Raw genomic sequence first — 18,306 nt, forward strand, 5'->3', positions numbered from 1 at the left:
TTGGAACAAGTATGGCCGGCGTCTGGCGTGCAATCAGCTGTTCGCTGGCCGGGCCCGGCTGGTGTTGCGGCATCGATTCGCCACACCCACTGCCCACTGCAGTGGGAGTACCCTCCCCCTAGAGTAACATTTTACCGACTGAATGACAGGAACAAAGACCAACGACATTCGTGCAGGTACATTTGTACGTTCCTGCAAATGAAACTGCGGCAACAGCCACACGAAAACCTACCAAGAAAGAACCGGTCTACATATGTACATGTAGTACTATGTTTATACCAATCTTGTGCATATACTACAGATATATAGTAGGTGCACAGACAGACGTCTCATGTTTTGGGGTTGCTGCTATTACCCCCACAGAACTTTGCTAATGACAAGAAACACGAATACGTGGTCCCCAAAAAGAGGGAAAATGGTAGCATTTGGCTGTCTCAAAAACGAAAATGATTTCGATTGCAGTCACGAATTGAAAACAAAGAGAGCTTTCCTTAGGTTATCCTTGTGCCAGAGCATTTAGTCATGGCCCTTGCTGTAAATATGAAAATATCACATTACATGAATTACATTTTTCTACTTTTTACTTGCAGTATCCAACACCCAAGCCCCAACCCAGCAACTTAGGAAGCCGCAAACATGAAGGTTAAGCTTTCGCTAAACAGCAGACATTCCGTTCCTGCCCTGAGCCGTCTCTAATCCCGAAGCACTTCAACTTCTACTCTGAAGAAAATCAATATAAACATTACAGCACATTACAGTTTTTAGTTTCCCCGTTCCGTTCCGAGGGTTGCACAACTTTACTTTACACAAAATATACTCGTACTATATTATAAAGTTAGTTATAAATTAATTATGTGTGTAGGTTTTAAAAGTAACTGCTTTGCGATTCGGCCGGCATCTTCGACATCCGACATCTTCCTGGCCTGGGATCCTGTGACGTGTCAGAAAATGTACTCATCACGCTTTTCTGTACAAAGTCATTCCCATCCGTGCAGGGAGGAGGCATTATAGTGTAAAATTGACTTTCAAAATAATGTTAAACAATAAAAGAAACATTTGCAAATTAAATATCTACACACACATTCATTCATTCAATCAGCGTTAAAAATACATAACATTACAAATATTTCGTGCTAGCAGAACCGCATTTAGTTAACAACTTTTCATATACTGCGATACGAGGGTAGACACATAGGTGTAGCATTAATAAGGTTTACGTATGTATTGTATTGTTTGTATATAAATAAGCAGAAATGGCGCTAGAAATGAATGGTATAAAAACTGACAAATATAATCACAAATAAAAATACAACACAAATCAATTACATCATTTACTTTCTCGTTTTCGTTTCCGTTTCCGTTTTTTCTTCCATCTACGATAGAATAGACCTGCGATTATCTAATCCGCTATAGCCGTGTAGGGCAGACTGCTGTGCTTGGGCTTTGTCTTATTAATGAACACCTTTATTGCCCCATTGAAATCTGCGCTGACCAGCACGTAGCCGCATCCCTTTTTATGCTGTTCGACAAGTGGATCAGGTGCATTGTGAGCCAGCTAAAACCGAAAGCAGAAAACACTTGAATCAGTATCTGAAACAGATAAACGAAAGGTTGTTTGGCTGTTACCTTTTCATTCGAAATTTCATCAGGTTCTGGTTTGATGATGGCCTCTGGATGTGGCGCGAATATGGCACAGGTGACAGTGGCATTATGTGCTTTAATGCCCTCCCAGAAATCGCTGCGATCGCGACGAACCTGTAAGGATTACACAGCAATTAGCAATCAGGGAATAGGGGAACTTTCTGCATGGCTGTAAATAATCTATTTTACTAACCGAGCTCAGCTTGGAGTAGTCGTGATTGGTCTTCCATACGTAAATGCATTGATTCTCGGATCCGGCAATGATATACTTCCCGTCGTGACTGAACGACCCCTTGATCTGCGAGGACACATTCAAGTAACCCTTGTACTTGCAGGACAAGTTGAGATCCCTCAAATCGTAAAGGCGCACTCGGCTGTCATTGGAGGTGACCAATATTTTGTCCTCTCCGGGCATGGGCTCGATGCCGCTGATCTTGCGGCCAATGCGATTCTTGCCGCGGGTAGAGCGCACATGGATCTGTGTGTGGTACTTAAGCTGGTCCGTGTTGTAGAATATGCAGCGTCCATCGTAGCTGCCCACCACAGCAAACTGACCGTTCTGACAGAAATTGGCTGCCGTGATGAGCTTTGTCTGGCCATCCACCTCGTTCCACAGAGCCACCTTCTTGTCCGGTATATTCCACAGTCTCAGCTTGCCATCGAGGCTTCCGCTCAGAAAGTATCGATCGTCGCGCGGATGGAAGGCAATGGCTGTGACAAAATCAATATGCTGGAAGCAGCAGAGGCACTCCTTTCTGGATATGTGCCACAGGCGGACCGTCTTGTCCATGCTGCTAGACAGGATGAAGTAGTTCTTCGACCAGCTAACATCCAGCAGATCCGAGGTGTGCCCGTTGTAGGTGCAGAAGGGCTTGGGCATGAAGGGCCCTGTGCATTTCTCAGCGGCTGTGGCCATAGCAATCGCCTCCTCGGCCGAGTGCTGCGAAACGAGAGACTCCTGTGAGGGCGTGGGCGATGACTTTTGATCGGCATTGTATTTGTTGCGCATGTCCTAGGGAATGTTAATATTCAATGAGCATTAGGCACAAGAAAATTGATATTTGCAAGAGCAGTTACCTGAAAGAATGGATAGGCATCTTTCAACACCCAAATTCGCAGAACCTTATCCTGCCCCGCTGTGGCCAAGAGGCGCCCGCACGAGCTGAACTTCATGCACCACACTGCGCTCGTGTCCTCGCCACTTAAGTCCTGCACGTGCTGGAGTTTGGTGAATTCGTAGGGTCCCTTGTTGGACGAGGACGCTTTGATTTTGATATTCTGCTCGGGATTCATGGCGTCCACGATATCGGCCACATCCTCCTTGTGTCGCGCATGCGACACTTCAGATGCAATCGATTTGGCCTTGTCCACAGTCTTGCGCATTGTGGTGCCAAAGAAGCGCTTAATGCGTGCCGTTTTCTTCTTCAGACGACTGCCGTCGTCCGTTTCGAGCTCTTCCTCGTCGGGCTGTTGGCCTTCAATACTAGGCGGTATGCCAATCACACTCTCTTCATCGGACTCTTTCTGGGTCACCTCCAGGTGGGACGTCAGCTTTAGGATATGCAGCGAGAGTGGATTCCAGCCCTCAGGCACTGGCGGTGAACGCATCTCGGAGAGCGGCATGTTCTCTCCCGTGTCCAGGTTCTTCACAGGCACTTGCTCGAGTATCTCAAAGTCGGTAAGCTGCTTGCCAGAGCTGGTGCGTGTCCGCACGTAAATGTTCATCTGCCTTAGCACATCTTCGTCGCCAGCAGACTTTCGTCGTTCCTTGTCGTTGGTGACGCGATACAAGGCTGGATATCTGTGGGGCAAACAGAGAACCAAACATATTTCATTTCAGAAAACCAAAAATCAAAGAAAACTCACCGCGTGGCACTGCCCAAGCTATTGGAGCCGGTGCCCGCCAACTTGGGACGATTTGCGTTCTCCATGAGCATTTTCTCAATGCGCTCAATCTCATCCTGGGATGGACCCTGGGCCTTGTTGCTGGCCTCGTCACGTGGCTTGACTACGTAGCCCCCCTGAATGGCCTTGAATAGATTGAGACCCTGATTCGGATCGATGGAGCTGACGCGTCCTGGCGCTGAGTTGCTCTTGGCCGAGTTTGAGGGACTTGGCTTCGAGTAAACTGACGTGGAACTGCTCCCCAGCGAATGCGAAGGCTTGGAGAGGGCAGCAATTGCCGTCGTGGCCAACATGGGACGTATATGCATGGCACTCATCGACGGCATCTGCACCAGAGACGAGGGCGTGGCCGTGGTCGTGGCCGATACGATTGTGTTGGTGGACGAGCAGGTCAATGTGTTGCTGGATGCCGAGGTATTGGCATCGTTCAGCGAGCTCTCAAACTCCAGGACAAAGTCATCGCGCAGCTTCTGCTGGGCATCGCGTACGCTTCTTACAGAACGAGTGTCGCTGTCGGTGTCTTCCGCGTCGGTCGGCCGGTCGGACATATTATACTGATCCGAGGAACTGCTTGAAAGGTGTCGCGATTTCTTCTTCCTTCGCGGTGGCGCCACTGGCCCGCATGAGGTGATAGAATCTGTTGTCTTGGACTGCGCAAGCTTTGTGCTTGCTATCACATCTGGCTCTTGCAACATGATTCCAACAGCAGCTGATGCCTGCACAGGTACTGAGGCATTCGAGGGGACCCTAGAAGCAGTGCCTAATGCACTGGGAGCTGCAGCATCTTGCAGCTGATGCTTGGGCGAGACAGCTGGCGTCCCTATGCCAGAGGATGTGCTTGCAGTTCTCGGTGCTGAGGACATGGTCGAAGACTGCGTCGGTTGTTGGGGTTGCGTCTGCGTCTGTGCCTGTTGCTGTTGCTGATGCTTCTGCTGGGCATTCAGGGAGGCCAGGGACTCACGATCAATACTGATGGCTGAGCATAGAATTGAGGGCTTGCTTAGTTTTTTGACGAGTTAAATGAACGTCAAATTCTCACTCACCCGAAGGGTCTATACTGCCTGCCAAGATGCGTCCCACGCGACCCAAGGATGTCATGCTCTGTATGCTCATCGCATCGGTTTCGATAACCTTGAACGGATGCGTGGATCGATTGGTGAAAATCCCATCCGTGGAGCTATTCTGCAATCAGTAAAGAAATCATCAATTAGTAACGAAGGATTAAACAATGAGAAATCAAAGCAGTTTGCAAAAATAAATACCTGAGAGTCAGGTGTGAGTGTATTTCCTGGATTATCATCTTCATCGTTTTGCATGCACTGACGGAGTTCGCGAAAGCGTTGTCTACCATACTATATACGATACGTTTCATAGTTATAGGATTAGATTGAAGTTTAAGTTGTTTTTCGCATCATATTTACGACAGAAAGAGAGTGTATAAACCACAAAAAAATATGAAAGAAGAGAATAAAAATATTTTTATTGTTAATATTGGAAATTCTTAGGCAAAACTGACAAATGCACCCAACATATGACCGTGCCCCACTTACTGCTCCATGCACTGGCTTCGGCTCGGCGAAGACTACGGGTTGCTGCTTCAGACGAGCGCCTAGACTGTTGGTGGGACTCCGTGTGGCAGGCGTTCCAGCGCCAATGGGAGTCGCATCGCTGTCCGATGAGGCGGCCGCATTGACACGCACTGCAGGCTCTGGAAATATAAACTCCTGAGCCACCTCTGCCGGCAATCTACGACTAGAATGTACAAATTTGTGTATTAGTCAGCCACGCTGGATATAAGATTAGAGTGCGATGCGTACCACAGTGTGGAATGACGATTGGGCGTAGTGTCTTCGGCATCGAAAAATTCCTCGGAACTGTCCGAATCGGTCTCCAGCTTACTCATTGTTGAGCTGTGGTTGTGCGTAGTCAATGGGGTCTCGTCTCTGTGTATTACCTAACCAACTCAACTCGTTTTTGTATGCAAATTTTGACGAAGTACTTTTTTCGCCTTTTTGTTATTAACTTAACTCCCTTTTGTTGTTGTGGAGCGTTGCTCACGCTTCAGATGTTTGTCGACTTACGTCGTTCTTGGCTGTCGCGCTAACGCAACAGTCAATGTTTTTAACATTTTAGAAAAATTTGGGGGTTAAAAAACATTTTACCACTATGAATTTTTATGTAGAAATCAATTGTTTTTTAATTTATTTTCTACGTAGAGTCCAGTGTGGCCGCGTTAAAATATACCGTCCGACCCTCAGAAATATAATTAAATATACGGTCTCATTTTAAAAATAGACCGTAAATATACTAACGAATTCAAGTTTTTTTTTACATTTTCCTTGATTTTGATCTTCCATCGAATATTACCAGCTATATAGAACATTTAGCCACGCCTACATAATTTTACCCAATTAATGAATCTATTTTCTAATTGACTGGTTTATTTTAAAGACTTTCTTCTATTGCAAATTTCGTACAAAGGAATTTAACGAATATAGTCAAACAAATAAAACGTAAGAGAAAAGTCGTTCCTATTGCTCAATTTTGATATTCCGTTGAATAATACTGACTAACTAAAACCTTTAGCTCTGCCCATATAATTTTAGGCAATTGATGAATACATTTTCTACTAGATGAACTATTCTTTAGTACTTGCATGTATTGTGTTTTGATTAAAACTCGGTTTACAAATTAAATGAGACATATAATTTTCAAGTGGTTAAAGGATGTCCTTACCCGATTCAAGTTCGGTTTTGGTCACGCAGGCAGGCAGTCACGCTCGCACCCCTATGCTGCAACTATTCGATTAACTATCGATAGCAGCCAGCTGTTCGCCAGCCATGTTTGTTTTCCACACGGCACACTAGTAAACAAACGTACATATTTATGTGCAATTTTTGTACTTGTAACCTTTCGTAGAGTGACTCCGAGAGAGTCTACCAAGTGCGGTATTAAACGCAAAGTTCTTCTGAAGGGAGGACTGTATCTCACAACGACAAAGACATTCCTTAGGAATCCTATCGAATAAGAGAATCGTGCATTTATATTGTTTAGTGGGTGCCACTCTGTCCGCTACTGCGCATTAGATAAACAATAAGATTATGTTTGTTCGCGAACGCAACAGTCACAAAAGTAAATGAAAACAAAACAAAAGACTTTTCCTTTGTGCCTCATTGAAGACGAGCACGTTGACGCCAACACAACCAGCATAACGGTAAAGAACCGCAATATAAATAACTAACCTAGCGTAAGGCGCTGTTTAACCGAATAACGGTGCATTCGCCCCACACCACCCCAACCCACACACGCCAAACAGCTGCCATAGCGGCCATATTTGATAATTTTTTGCACTCGAGTTAATCTTAAAAATCTGTGCTCCGCCGATCACTACTTCAACATTACTATACTACCTGTTATCACAGACATAGGAGTACGAGTACAAAAACAAACGCATTGATTTGGTTAGACAACAACAAAGCGAACTTGTTTGGAAAACTGGTTTTGCCTGCAGTCCGGTTTTAACGATTTTACTAAGAATCCAAAGGGTTATAATGCCGAAACACTCGTATGTTTCTCGTATGTTTTTCGATCCACAGAAAAGTATATTTAATTTTAATTGTATTTGTTGCGGTTTTCAGCAGTGAAATTGAAAATACAGTCAGCTGACAGGCAACAGTGTGTGTGTTATCAGCATTTACTTGCAAATAAACAATTACATGGTACATACATATGTATGTACATTTATGTAAATATTAGGATTAGTTAACGTAATTGTTTAAGGGACCATCTTTTTTCTACTTAAGTTCTTACACATGTGCAGCAACAGCACGTTTCTGCTGATAATCAGCATTTCATTTAGTTTCATTCCAGTTTTGTTAATTTGTCATGTCTCGTTTCTGTAGTGCAGAGTGCAAAATAATCGGCGCCATTGGTTTGTCAAGCGAGAGTCGTTGTCAATAATGTGATTCATGTAATTCATTGGTTAGCAACTGTTGTATGGGGAAGCATATATATAGTAATATAGCTGGATCCCCTAAGATACGATTTCTATTCGCTCTGTTCTGCTCTTTCTATAAGAATGCAACGAAAGACGTTGCCTCCCTCAGAACGAGCTTATTTACCGGCGCGATAAGACGACGACGACGACGACTTGTGGGAGCTTGGAGCATAAATTTCCGCATTAGTAACAGTCAAGTGTGTTATAGTTATAGTGCTATTGTGTTAACAGTTGAAATTATACAAATACACCGCCAAAAATCACGTTTGGAGGCTGAACAACAATCCATTGTCCCCCATTTGTGCACTTGTATTGTATGGTAAATATGTACATATGTATGTACATAAATACGAAGCTAAGAAAATCATAAGTGTGTACAATGTACGATTAAACAGTGTACAACAGTGAAACGACATCTATGAACTACATATGTATATAAACTTCATCCCCGAGTGGCATACATTTGCACGCACATTACACATATGTGCATACATATATCACACATTCTCCTAGTGTCGTTTCTGCTGTGTATGTTCTGTTCCTTCATAATTTCTTCAGAATCTGCCCGATCGGACCACTTAATCATATAGCCTCTATAAGAAGCAACCATATAAATTTGTTGTTTCTTTAATGTCGAGAGTACTTAAACGTCGGTGCGCTCTTCCGAATCGTGTCTTTGTATGGATAGTTCAATGACAACCAAAGACTGCGAGAGATACGAGAGTGGGGCTATCTCGCTCGGATTTTGTGGCAGCAGAATTTTCTGCGTCTGGTTGCTGGCTCTGCCACTGCCTATGTGAAACGCTTGAACAAATGAAAATCCTAAAATGATCAGCCATGATATCAGTAGTTGGATGATTTAATTTAGGAGTTTGATGACTAGTACTTAGAGAGACGCAGCCAGTGGCCGTTTTTCCCTATAAAGATGTACACGATTGCCGTTTAACAAAGCAACCAACATCAGTGATATGGGTGGCAGTGGCAGTGCGCCGTCTACCTGTATCTTATCGCGAAAAAATTGAACAGTTTAAGCTTCATCGTGCACAGCAGCAGGCAGACACACATCAAACAGAACTGAGAACAGAGAACTGAGCACTGAGACGTGGGAGTGGCGTTTACAATTTCAATTAGTATCTTTGGGGACACTAAAGGCGACGGATATCCATTTTGAAGAATTGTTCCTCCCATTACGCGTAGTCGAGACTGATTTTTGTGATTCTATCGACAGAACTTGAGTTTCTTTCTCGTCAATCATTGTATAATTGAGTGTAAGGACTGTGACGTGATTTTATGATCGAATCGATGATCAATTTGACTGGTTTAGCGCTATCCGCCTGCTATTAGCCTTCGAGCGAGGATACGAGTATGCGCTTACGTACGCTTATGCAAAAAGCCTAAAGGATACATAGTTGAGGCAATTATCTCTTGGTCATTATAGCGTTTGATTGACTGCCGCTCCTATGCTAAAGCTATCTCTAGTCATGCTTAAGCCTTAAAGACTTCAATTTTACACTGACTTGCTTATCGAACCGAGCCCGACAACAGCAACAGCAACAGTCGAGAGAGGGGGGCGGCTACTGCTCCCTTATTGACTGACGTCTGTCCGTTTTCTATATCTAAGAGATTTTCTCATCAGCTTGTCAGGGTATTCCTTTATTTTGTTGCCAAGTAACAAAATTCTAGAACTGATTCAGCCCGACTTATATATATTTTTTTATTGTAGATATACTCGTAAATTTCACAGGTTTCTTTTTTATTAAAAATTCGAATTTTGGCTTTCAGCTGGGAAAAAGGCGTGGGACATATTCAGTTAAGGAGTTAATGGACATGACCAGACAGTGATTGGACACATCCCCATATCTCAAGTACAGGCTGCAGTACAGGCAACGACCAACCGGAAGAGTCGTCGTCAAGATCGAGATCCAGATCCAGAACCAGTCCAGGAAACAGCTGTAGCTGAAACACAGACAACAATGAGCACAAATAGCAGCTTTTTTGATGAACATTTAACCATGCTATACGCAAATCTGATGAACAATTACGTGCCAGAGTACTTTAAGAGCTTCCAGTACACCCCGTGGGTGTTCTCGCTGCTGGGTTCGGTGGTTATCGGCCTCAGTGGCATCTTTCCACTGCTCATCATTCCGTCAGAGGAGAAACTGGCCAAAAATGGATACAAAGACCGTAAGTGTTGCTCTAAGAGATTAATTTTAGACCGTTTTTCAAGATCAAGTTGTCTCTCGCTTCAGCTGCGGAATCAAAGTTCCTGCGAGTGCTCCTGAGCTTCGCAGTGGGAGGACTGCTGGGGGATGTGTTCCTCCATTTGCTACCAGAGGCCTGGGAGGGCGATCACCAGAGCTCCTCGGGGGAATTGGGGGACAGCCACCCATCGCTGCGCTCCGGACTGTGGGTGCTCGCTGGCATACTGATCTTCACAATAGTGGAGAAAATCTTCTCCGGCTACACGAACGCAGACGAGGAGAATCCCCAGCCCAAGTGCGTGGAGATCGCAAACTGCCTGCTGCGCCGCCATGGGGGCAAGCTGCCGGAGGGGGGAACCTCCGAGAGCTGCGGCGGAGCCTGTGACATTGAGGACGTGGACAAGGTATGTTTCTTGCGCGAGCGAGAGCAGAAGTCCAAGGAGCAGAAAGAACAGCCCAGGAAGGTCGCCGGATACCTGAACCTGCTGGCCAATTCCATCGACAACTTTACGCACGGCCTGGCGGTGGCTGGATCTTTTCTGGTCTCCTTCAGACACGGAGTCCTGGCCACATTCGCCATACTTTGTAAATATGATGCTGGCTTCAGCTAGTCGTAGATCCTTACGTGGTGTTCCTTTGCAGTGCACGAGATCCCCCACGAAGTCGGGGACTTTGCCATTCTTCTGCGCTCCGGATTCAGTCGCTGGGATGCGGCTCGGGCACAGCTGCTAACAGCAGGAGCAGGACTACTTGGTGCCCTGGTGGCGATCGGAGGCTCCGGTGTAACCTCAGCCATGGGTATGTCCACCAAAACTATCATCTTTCAGCGTCAGTGAGCTGAGCTCTCTTCTTTGCTTTTACAGAGGCACGCACCTCGTGGATCATGCCCTTTACCGCTGGCGGCTTCCTGCACATTTCGCTGGTCACAGTATTACCTGATCTCTTAAAAGAAGAGGAACGCAAGGAATCCATTAAGCAGCTGCTAGCCCTGGTCTTTGGCATTGCATTAATGGCTGTCATGACGACGCTTTTCGAACACTAACCTAACCCTAGCAAGAAGCCGAGCAGCACATCAGAATAGTTTATTCCATAAATGGTTCCACCAGGATGGCTCCGTTGTTGGGTGTCCAAAATTGAAATGAATTTGTTGTACTTTACGGGATGGCTATAGGGATGCCTAGCCCCTCCTGGCCACTCGTCCTATTTTGCGTTGTGTAATTATAGCCGATACGAATGATATTTAAACTACTGTTAATAATTACGTATTATTGTAACATACGAAAAACATGAATAGAAACTGTGTGTTTTCAAAGAAATCTATCTTCGATCTGCTCTCTGCGGATATCATCTACTATTTATGCAACAGAAAAGACAGCTCGAGATATTCTTCTATCAAAAGAATCGGTTTTTATTTTGTTTTCTTTGCAAGTCCATTGATCATCTGAGCGCTGCGCTTGCAAGCTTATCTAGAGTGCCTTTACTTCTTAGACTTGATCTTCTTAAGGTAGAACTCCAATTCCTTGCCTTCCAGAATGTAGCCGTCGGAGCGACCGCACTGACCGGGGCGGGAAGAAATGCAGGCTGAAAGGAGCAGAAAGAAAGAGAAGGGGATTAGCAAACGAAAGGCAATCCGCCCGCACTGGACATAAGCTGTTTGGCAATCAGAGTAACTATGACAAGCCGTAATCACACCCAACAGGCTTGCATCATTCTTAAAACAAGAATTTTGCAATAAAGTTGTTGGATCGCTAAGGATTTTACATCATTTGTATACAGCCAGCGATAAAATGAAAACTATAGAAAATACACACCCAAGATGCGGCCAGAAGTGAACTGGTCCTCCAACGCCTGCTCAACTTTGCCAAACTTTTGACGCTCCAGGTACTTCTTCATGACCTTTTCACTGCGCTTCTTGGTCAGCACATCGTTCTCATCCTCCTTCTGTGCGTGCTTGGGGTTGCGCTTGCGTCCCAAGGGCAGCACGTAGTGGGACTCGTACCATTGGCGGAATGGCGTCGCGTCGATGACCACAATGCTGTTCTTCACCAGTGTCTTGGTGCGCACCAGCTCGTTGTTGGACGCATTGTAGACGACATCAGCGATACGAGTCTTGCGGGCAACACCCTCAGAGGCCCAGGCAAAGTTGCCGTTCTCCAGGCGCAGGGCACGCAGTTTGCTGTTGCCTCCACGAGTGCGCACAGAGTGCACGCGGCTGGAGCCGAGCTGCAATAAATAAAATGAAAGACCAACCGTTTAGAATATCCGCAAACTTCCAAGCAGTAGAGTATTTAGTTGGAACAGCGACAGTTGAAAATCAGTAGTCCGAACATAAAGCTTTTAAATCATCAAACAGTAGCGCACGATTAGGTAAACCATGCGCAATTACAGTTGACACGCGTTAACATCATTTTAGCAAATCAGCAATAATTTTATGCTATGCCAAGTAGCTACATTTCTGTATGCCACGCACTGACAGGTGACAGGCGACAGGCATCGCTTACCTTGGTGTTGGCGGCGGGGCGACCCAACTCGAACTTGCGCTTCTTGCGAAGCGACTTGCGCTTGCCACCAGTAGAGCGGCGCTTGTGTGCACTATCACGGCTAATACCTGGGAACAATATTAAAACATACGAATTAAATTAAAACATGGCACATTGGCTGCGCTTAAATATCAAGAACACAAACACACGCACGCCAACCACAACTCATGGGCAACTCATGGGTTCGAGGGTTGAATTCATTGAAAAATGCATCAAAATTTTTGGAATTATTGCCGATCCGTTGGTGGCATTGTTTTTCACACACTTTTACATTGATTCAATGCATTTTTGAGCCAATTTCCTTGATATTTTAACGCATTTCGCACGAGCCGACTTACCCATGTTCGAGTAAAAAGCGAGAAAGAAAGGAAAAGACACGCACAACACCTCGTGTCAAAATTTTTAGGTTACTTTTTTGACATTTGCCATTATGGGCAACCCTGTTCCAGCTGGTCTGCCACTGTTAACATGCGCATTGCAGCACTTTTGGTGCTACTTTTGAGTGGCAATTATTTGGCGCTCAAGTTTGGTGGGAGATCCTCTCGTTTTTTGGGGATTTGCTATTGATGGAATTCTTTCTCTTCGTTGAGGGATTTTTCATCGCAGCAATGTCCCTACATTCCGTACTCACTTACGTTGCCACTTTTTTTGTTGACCTTTTTTGTTTAAACCTTGTTTTACACATGATACAATACAAAGGAGTACTTAAAAGTAACTAATCTTGTAGAAAACTTATTCATCAAGGCCCTAAAATTATATGGGATGCGCTAAGAGTCTTAGTTAGCCAGCATTATTCGACGATTTTGGTATATTTCTGAAGTTCAGACGGATTTCAGATTATCTTGCCACCATGTCTAGCTTACACACCTTGCTAATGTTTATACTTATAGTATTTTCCAGGATTTTTAAGTAATTGACTCACCCTCTTTCCCAATGGACCAATGGAGAAACCGTATAGAAACCAATTTTAAATCTAGCCATGTCCCAGGCCACATCGAATAAGTGTTCGTGATCAGCATCGAATTTCTGATTACATGTCAAAAAGTGAATAACGGACGTTTTCCCACGGGAGCAAAAATGAAAATAATTCGTTAGCATATTTACGGTATTTTTTAAAATTTGTGACGTACTTCGGTATATTTCTAAGGGTCAGACCGTATATGTTATCGCGAACTAGAAAAGTCTGTACCAAAACAATTTTTTGTTCAAAAGAACCTAATTTTAATTCAAAAATTCGGTAATTAAACGGTTCGGTACACTCAGACAAGTTTTGAATGCAACTATGGTTGGCAAAAACTTCAAGGCCCTCTCGCATTTCCATCGCCTCACCGAATACATAGTACAGTGCAAGCACTGCGGCAAAACACTCTCCTCCAAACACACTTCATCGAATCTGACGCGCCACCTAATAAGGAACCACAAGCTACTGGCTCGACAGATTTTTGCGGGCGAAGAAGGCAAGATGCTGGCTGAGCTAAAGGACGAGTTGGAGGCGGCGGCCTCGGCCTCTGAGGACATGCACATGATGGACGATGGCGACGGCGAGGGAGAGGGGGACGGCGAAGGCGAGACCAAGAGTGCTGTTCGCACGATTATGGGCGTTCAGCAACAGCTGGATCGACAGAGCCAGGAAGCGGAGATGCGGAACAAAGTAATTGGCAAGAACAACAAGCTGTGGGCGCACTTTGTGCGTATGTCGGAGTTTATGGCAAAATGCAAGCACTGTGGGAAGACATTATCCTCCAAACACTCGTCGTCCAACTTGATGCGTCACATCGTGCGCCGCCATCACAATCTGTCGAAGACCTTAGACCACTCGCATCATCACTTGATGGTGCCCAAAAAAGAGATCGTGTGCAACGTTGAGCGCAGGCAGATGGCGGATCCACTGGAGAAAGTCAACTTCGATGATGTAGATAGCATTATTGAGAAGGTGACGGATCATTTGGAGGACGAGGTGAGTGTAATGTATTATTCCACTGTCCACGTTTTGCGGCCGCAGTAAATGTAATGCATATTTGTTTTAAGGTAACTTCGATTTCGCTGCAGGAACCCTTTTACGAGTACGTCGTCGACAACACCGAAGACGTTGGGGATAAGCATGATTATCCCGAATCAAGTGACATGCACCACATAGTCCGAGCGGACTCCGCCTCGCTTTCGGAGACCACCACGCAAATGGACGAGAAGCTCAAAGCTGAGACAATATACTTTAATGAGATGGCCGAATTGGCCAGATCCAAGCGGAGACTAATCGACCTGCAGACCAAGAAGCTCCTCCTCGATATGAACGTTCTGGAAAACTAACAACAACACAACGGCACACAGGCGGATACGTTTATTTTAATACGTATATATATTATGTAGATGAAATGGATGGGCGATATGATTAAGTATGTAACAAATTATAATTTAAACAATAATTATATTGGCCTGTTTATTATCTGGCGTCGTTTGGATCAGAGATGCATCGGTCGCCCCCGCTTTGGATGTTGTTTGGCAGGCGTTTGGCGAAGCCCGGCTTTAAAATAGACGAAGAACATAAGATCTGTATACAGACTCCTGTGATATCACACTGTTAAAATAATTGAAAATTTCACCCTGCCCAACACTAAGGACGAAAATCTGTGGCAACCGAAACGCACAATCGTACAGAATCTGCCGAAACTGGCTGAGATCGGATCATTATTTCAGCCAGAATGAAATCGGATTGCAATAGCAACACTATCCCCTAGTGGTCGTGGTTACACCTAAAAAAATTACGACAGAATTGCGGTGAGGAGATCTTTCCTTCCCTCAGTGATACCAAAAGACAAAGGCAGACGCGGTAGTCGTCGGCTGCGATGTTAACTCTCACGAGTACGTACAATTACGTATAGAATATGTTTTATAGGTAATATAGATCATAAGCTCACATACATACATATATGTATATTCTACACTGACTACTGACTGAGTACCGGGTCGCAAATTAGATGCACCGCAACTGACAACAAAAAAGTTTTAAATAAATAAAAATAAAAGCAACAACTTTGTTTTTTATTTTATTTTTGGTTTTAGCCATTTTTGGCATATTTATTTTTGTTTTTCAAATCCAGCTTGTATTGACTCTGAAAGTCTAGCAGCACTTTGGACCAGGGGAGGAGCGTCGTGCCTCTCTGGCTTGCTGCTGCCGAGCAAGAACACCACCAATAGTAGCAGCAACTCCAGCCCGGAGCTTGTCCATTTGCTTGTGCCGGCCTAGTCGGAAACGCACACTAAACATATTATATGGCCGCCCAAAGAATCAATCTATCTAACACAAACCGACGCGAACGAAAAAAAAAGAATAATATATTTTTATAAGCAGCATCGTCTGGATCGGTGCGTTGTCGCATCAGTGGCGACACTTTCTTGATGGACTCACTTGCTTTTATTCCGTTTTCTTTTTTTTTCTTGTTTTGATAACTAAAATATAGTTTCCGCGCCCAATTTTCAGCCTCCAACAGAAAAACTCTCTCTCAATGTTTCGCGTCTACAACTGTTTTTGTTGTTATTACGCGTCGGCGGCCAAAACATAACGGACCTTTCGCTAGGGCTGCAGAAAACCAGCATTGGAAAAATTCTATCAATAGTATCGAAAGAATATTCGTATTAAATAAGTCTATAATAGATATACACATTAAGCAACATAATAATATTACTGCTCCTAATTAATTAATTAATGATTAATATTCATTGATAATAATATAGAGTACTGTATTGATACGGTATGTTACGTTTTTATGACGATAGTGTCGAGTCCCATGACTAGGGCTGCAAAAGCAAATTTCAAACAACCCGCACAGCAACTGAAAAAAGCGACGCGAACCACGCGTGGCGTCCGTGCCCCCGTTAAAAACTAACACGAAAGTGCAAAACAGCTTCCCTTCGAAAGTAAATGTTATATAAAAGTATTCTTGTCTGCATAACATTCGGTCACGCATTGTACGCACCACATTCGAAGCTCGCAGCCGACGCCTAAAAAGGCGAAGCAAAATACCGGGAATTTTTTGATAATTATATTATTGTGCTGGCATAAGTCAATATAATTTCAATATGGATACATCTGGAGAACTCGGAGTCCTAAAGAAGATGGTGCATTCTGTGTTGGTGTCGTCACCCGAGAGAATGACGCTCCAGAAACTATCTCGCGACTACAAGCAGATGGTGGGCTCAGAAGTGCCGCATCGGCAGTTCGGCTACAGAGACGTCGAAACTTTTCTCCGCTCCATGCCAGACGTCATTAAGGTGTGAATCTAGCTAGGTTTTCGTACTATTCTTGTGCATAGTCAAACTAATGTTAAAATCACATTATCCACAGGTGATCGGATCTGGGCCTATGGCTATTGTCCAGCCACTGTCAACTGCCAAATCCGCACACATCCAGAATTTCGTCAACAATCAGAAGAAGATATCCAAAAAGTCCAGAATTCATGCTGCACAGAAGCCATCAGATTTGGTCTTTATCAACGAGAAGAAGGCCTTGTCTGGGCAGGTGTACAATCTGGTCAATAATTTTCAGCCGCATATGCGCCCTAACTCCCAGCAGGCTCGCGTGAAGAACGCCCAAACCACACATCCAATCGATCCGATCTATAGCGCCCAGATGAGAATAATGTTTGACATGCATAAATATTTGTACAAAAACAGCAATCAAAATCAAGTTCAGCTTCCACACCCAAGATGCAATTCGTCTGATAATGATCCAAGTGGCCAGCCGAAGAAAAAGGAGAAAAATGTGTCAGTTGCGAAGCAAATGCCCATCGAACCCTATAGATCCGACGATCGTGAGGTCCTACCCAATTTCGACCAGCTGAAAGTGGATGTGTCCTTCGGCGATGATTGCAACGAGAGTGATGCCTTTCCGGAATATGCTGTCGATCAACGTGTTCTCAGCTTCGACTATCCTCGCGACGCGGTTCGCTCCGATTACAAGCTGCCTCGTCGCGTCTTGGAAAAAACTCTCAAAGTGGATGAGCGGTACTTCCTGCAGCTTGTGGAGGTGACCAATCCGCATAGCTTTCACTTTTGGATATACGACGACTACGACCTATATGATAACTTTTCACACAACATGCAGGAAGCCTACAAAAATTTGGATTCGGCGACGTTCACGATGCCGCAGTGCCTGATGACGCCCGGCCATCTGTGTGTCGTCTGCCCCATTAATTCATCGGAGTGGGAGCGAGCCAAAGTCGTCAGTCACCGGAAGAACAATCTACGAAAGACTATTAAGGTGGAGCTCATCGATACGGGTGTCATCGATACCGTCTACGTTAAAGACGTGAAGTTTTTAATGAAAGAATTCGCCAAGTTGCCGCCGCAAGGAATGCAGGGCCGCCTGGCTTACGTGGCTCCGATGAGCAGTCGAAACTGGTCATCGAAGGCTGTCAACGCATTCAAAAATCAAGTGAACAACCGCAGACTCTTCGGAAAAGTGGAAGCTATCAAACACAACATCGCGCATATGGTGCTCGTCGGTACGGATAATGTAAACTTGAACCGTTCGCTGATTGACTCCGGCTTGGTGCGTCGCTGGTTCTAGACCTAGCAGACAGTTCTTTTGATCATATTAATATCAACATTCATATCCTTATACATTCAACTTATCAATCTTCGTCAGATAACATTTTATTGTTTTATATTTTAATGTTTAACTTTAATAAATAATAACTTTAATAATAAATAATACTATTTAAACGGTTTAACTTAAGGTTTTCACCTGTCTAAATAGAGGGGGTTAAGTGGGCTAGGTTTGAATTGTTATCTATATAGGAGACGCTATATTGTTGTTGAGGCACCAAAATTGAGACAAAAACAATCAAAGCAATCGTCGTAGGAGGAAAACAAGTCAAGTATTTAAAACAAGCCAGTCAAGTAGGAAATTGATTCATTAATGGGATAAAATTATGTGGGCAGGGCTGAGGGTTCTATCTAGCTAGTAATATTCAACGGAATATCAAAAACGAGGAATATGTCTAATAGAACTTGAATTCGTCAG

General features: G+C 44.4%; 5 protein-coding genes and 1 non-coding gene across 9 annotated transcripts; 3 read left to right on the plus strand and 3 right to left on the minus strand.

The window, feature by feature from the left end:
- Window positions 1-1,063: 1,063 nt before the first annotated feature.
- On the minus strand, window positions 1,064-5,675 carry LOC6595297 (WD repeat-containing protein 44). The gene is made up of 9 exons (XM_002020476.2): window positions 5,364-5,675; window positions 5,097-5,298; window positions 4,809-4,898; window positions 4,590-4,728; window positions 3,508-4,522; window positions 2,719-3,442; window positions 1,835-2,653; window positions 1,627-1,755; window positions 1,064-1,555 (listed from the first exon to the last, which is right to left on the minus strand). The coding sequence occupies exons 1-9, from the start codon at window positions 5,447-5,449 to the stop codon at window positions 1,400-1,402; spliced, it is 3,360 nt and encodes a 1,119-aa protein (XP_002020512.2). The 5' UTR covers window positions 5,450-5,675; the 3' UTR covers window positions 1,064-1,399.
- Window positions 5,676-6,451: 776 nt separating this feature from the next.
- Window positions 6,452-11,060, plus strand: LOC6595295 (zinc transporter ZIP13 homolog). Of its 2 annotated transcripts, none has more exons than XM_002020474.2 (5): window positions 6,452-6,760; window positions 9,326-9,727; window positions 9,793-10,329; window positions 10,387-10,542; window positions 10,608-11,060. In XM_002020474.2, the coding sequence occupies exons 2-5, from the start codon at window positions 9,517-9,519 to the stop codon at window positions 10,784-10,786; spliced, it is 1,083 nt and encodes a 360-aa protein (XP_002020510.1). In that variant the 5' UTR covers window positions 6,452-6,760; window positions 9,326-9,516; the 3' UTR covers window positions 10,787-11,060. The 2 variants fall into 2 exon arrangements, with proteins under 2 accessions (XP_002020510.1, XP_026841947.1); XM_026986146.1 differs by lacking the exon at window positions 6,452-6,760 and adding an exon at window positions 7,668-7,740.
- A 68-nt stretch (window positions 11,061-11,128) lies between these two features.
- LOC6595293 (40S ribosomal protein S8) lies at window positions 11,129-12,380 on the minus strand (the record flags this gene model as incomplete). The annotated part of the gene is made up of 3 exons (XM_026995419.1): window positions 11,129-11,325; window positions 11,556-11,967; window positions 12,246-12,380. Coding segments are annotated over 3 exons (651 nt in total), but the record flags the coding sequence as incomplete, so codon positions are not given.
- On the minus strand, window positions 11,404-11,450 carry LOC6595294. The gene has a single exon (XR_048045.2). It is a non-coding gene; the product is annotated as a small nucleolar RNA R442 (small nucleolar RNA).
- Window positions 12,381-13,515: 1,135 nt separating the features above from the next.
- On the plus strand, window positions 13,516-15,264 carry LOC6594908. 3 transcript variants are annotated; one of them, XM_026990305.1, is made up of 3 exons: window positions 13,516-13,935; window positions 14,334-14,677; window positions 14,748-15,264. In XM_026990305.1, the coding sequence occupies exons 1-2, from the start codon at window positions 13,567-13,569 to the stop codon at window positions 14,589-14,591; spliced, it is 627 nt and encodes a 208-aa protein (XP_026846106.1). In that variant the 5' UTR covers window positions 13,516-13,566; the 3' UTR covers window positions 14,592-14,677; window positions 14,748-15,264. The 3 variants fall into 3 exon arrangements, with proteins under 3 accessions (XP_026846106.1, XP_026846095.1, XP_002020508.1); XM_026990294.1 differs by having other exon boundaries at window positions 13,516-14,241; window positions 14,748-15,164; XM_002020472.2 differs by lacking the exon at window positions 14,748-15,264 and having other exon boundaries at window positions 13,516-14,241; window positions 14,313-14,677.
- An 871-nt stretch (window positions 15,265-16,135) lies between these two features.
- Window positions 16,136-17,923, plus strand: LOC6594907. The gene is made up of 2 exons (XM_002020471.2): window positions 16,136-16,553; window positions 16,627-17,923. The coding sequence occupies exons 1-2, from the start codon at window positions 16,362-16,364 to the stop codon at window positions 17,848-17,850; spliced, it is 1,416 nt and encodes a 471-aa protein (XP_002020507.1). The 5' UTR covers window positions 16,136-16,361; the 3' UTR covers window positions 17,851-17,923.
- Window positions 17,924-18,306: the final 383 nt, after the last annotated feature.

Source organism: Drosophila persimilis, unplaced genomic scaffold, assembly GCF_003286085.1.
Source record: "Drosophila persimilis strain 14011-0111.01,24,50 unplaced genomic scaffold, DperRS2 tig00000000-arrow-pilon, whole genome shotgun sequence".
Lineage (NCBI taxonomy): Eukaryota > Metazoa > Arthropoda > Insecta > Diptera > Drosophilidae > Drosophila > Drosophila persimilis.

Excerpts from the sequence above, each read along its gene's own strand:
- LOC6595297 (XM_002020476.2), bottom strand. The coding sequence starts at position 5,449 with ATGAGTAAGCTGGAGACCGATTCGGACAGTTCCGAGGAATTTTTCGAT. Across the intron at positions 3,443-3,507 it reads AGCTTGGGCAGTGCCACGCG|ATATCCAGCCTTGTATCGCG; the intron begins GTGAGTTTTCTT and ends TTTGCCCCACAG. Across the intron at positions 1,756-1,834 it reads ACTACTCCAAGCTGAGCTCG|GTTCGTCGCGATCGCAGCGA; the intron begins GTTAGTAAAATA and ends TAATCCTTACAG.
- LOC6595295 (XM_002020474.2), top strand. The coding sequence starts at position 9,517 with ATGAGCACAAATAGCAGCTTTTTTGATGAACATTTAACCATGCTATAC. Across the intron at positions 10,330-10,386 it reads GGCCACATTCGCCATACTTT|TGCACGAGATCCCCCACGAA; the intron begins GTAAATATGATG and ends GTTCCTTTGCAG. Across the intron at positions 10,543-10,607 it reads CGGTGTAACCTCAGCCATGG|AGGCACGCACCTCGTGGATC; the intron begins GTATGTCCACCA and ends TTGCTTTTACAG.
- LOC6594908 (XM_002020472.2), top strand. The coding sequence starts at position 13,567 with ATGGTTGGCAAAAACTTCAAGGCCCTCTCGCATTTCCATCGCCTCACC. Across the intron at positions 14,242-14,312 it reads CGGATCATTTGGAGGACGAG|GTAACTTCGATTTCGCTGCA; the intron begins GTGAGTGTAATG and ends ATTTGTTTTAAG.
- LOC6594907 (XM_002020471.2), top strand. The coding sequence starts at position 16,362 with ATGGATACATCTGGAGAACTCGGAGTCCTAAAGAAGATGGTGCATTCT. Across the intron at positions 16,554-16,626 it reads CCATGCCAGACGTCATTAAG|GTGATCGGATCTGGGCCTAT; the intron begins GTGTGAATCTAG and ends CATTATCCACAG.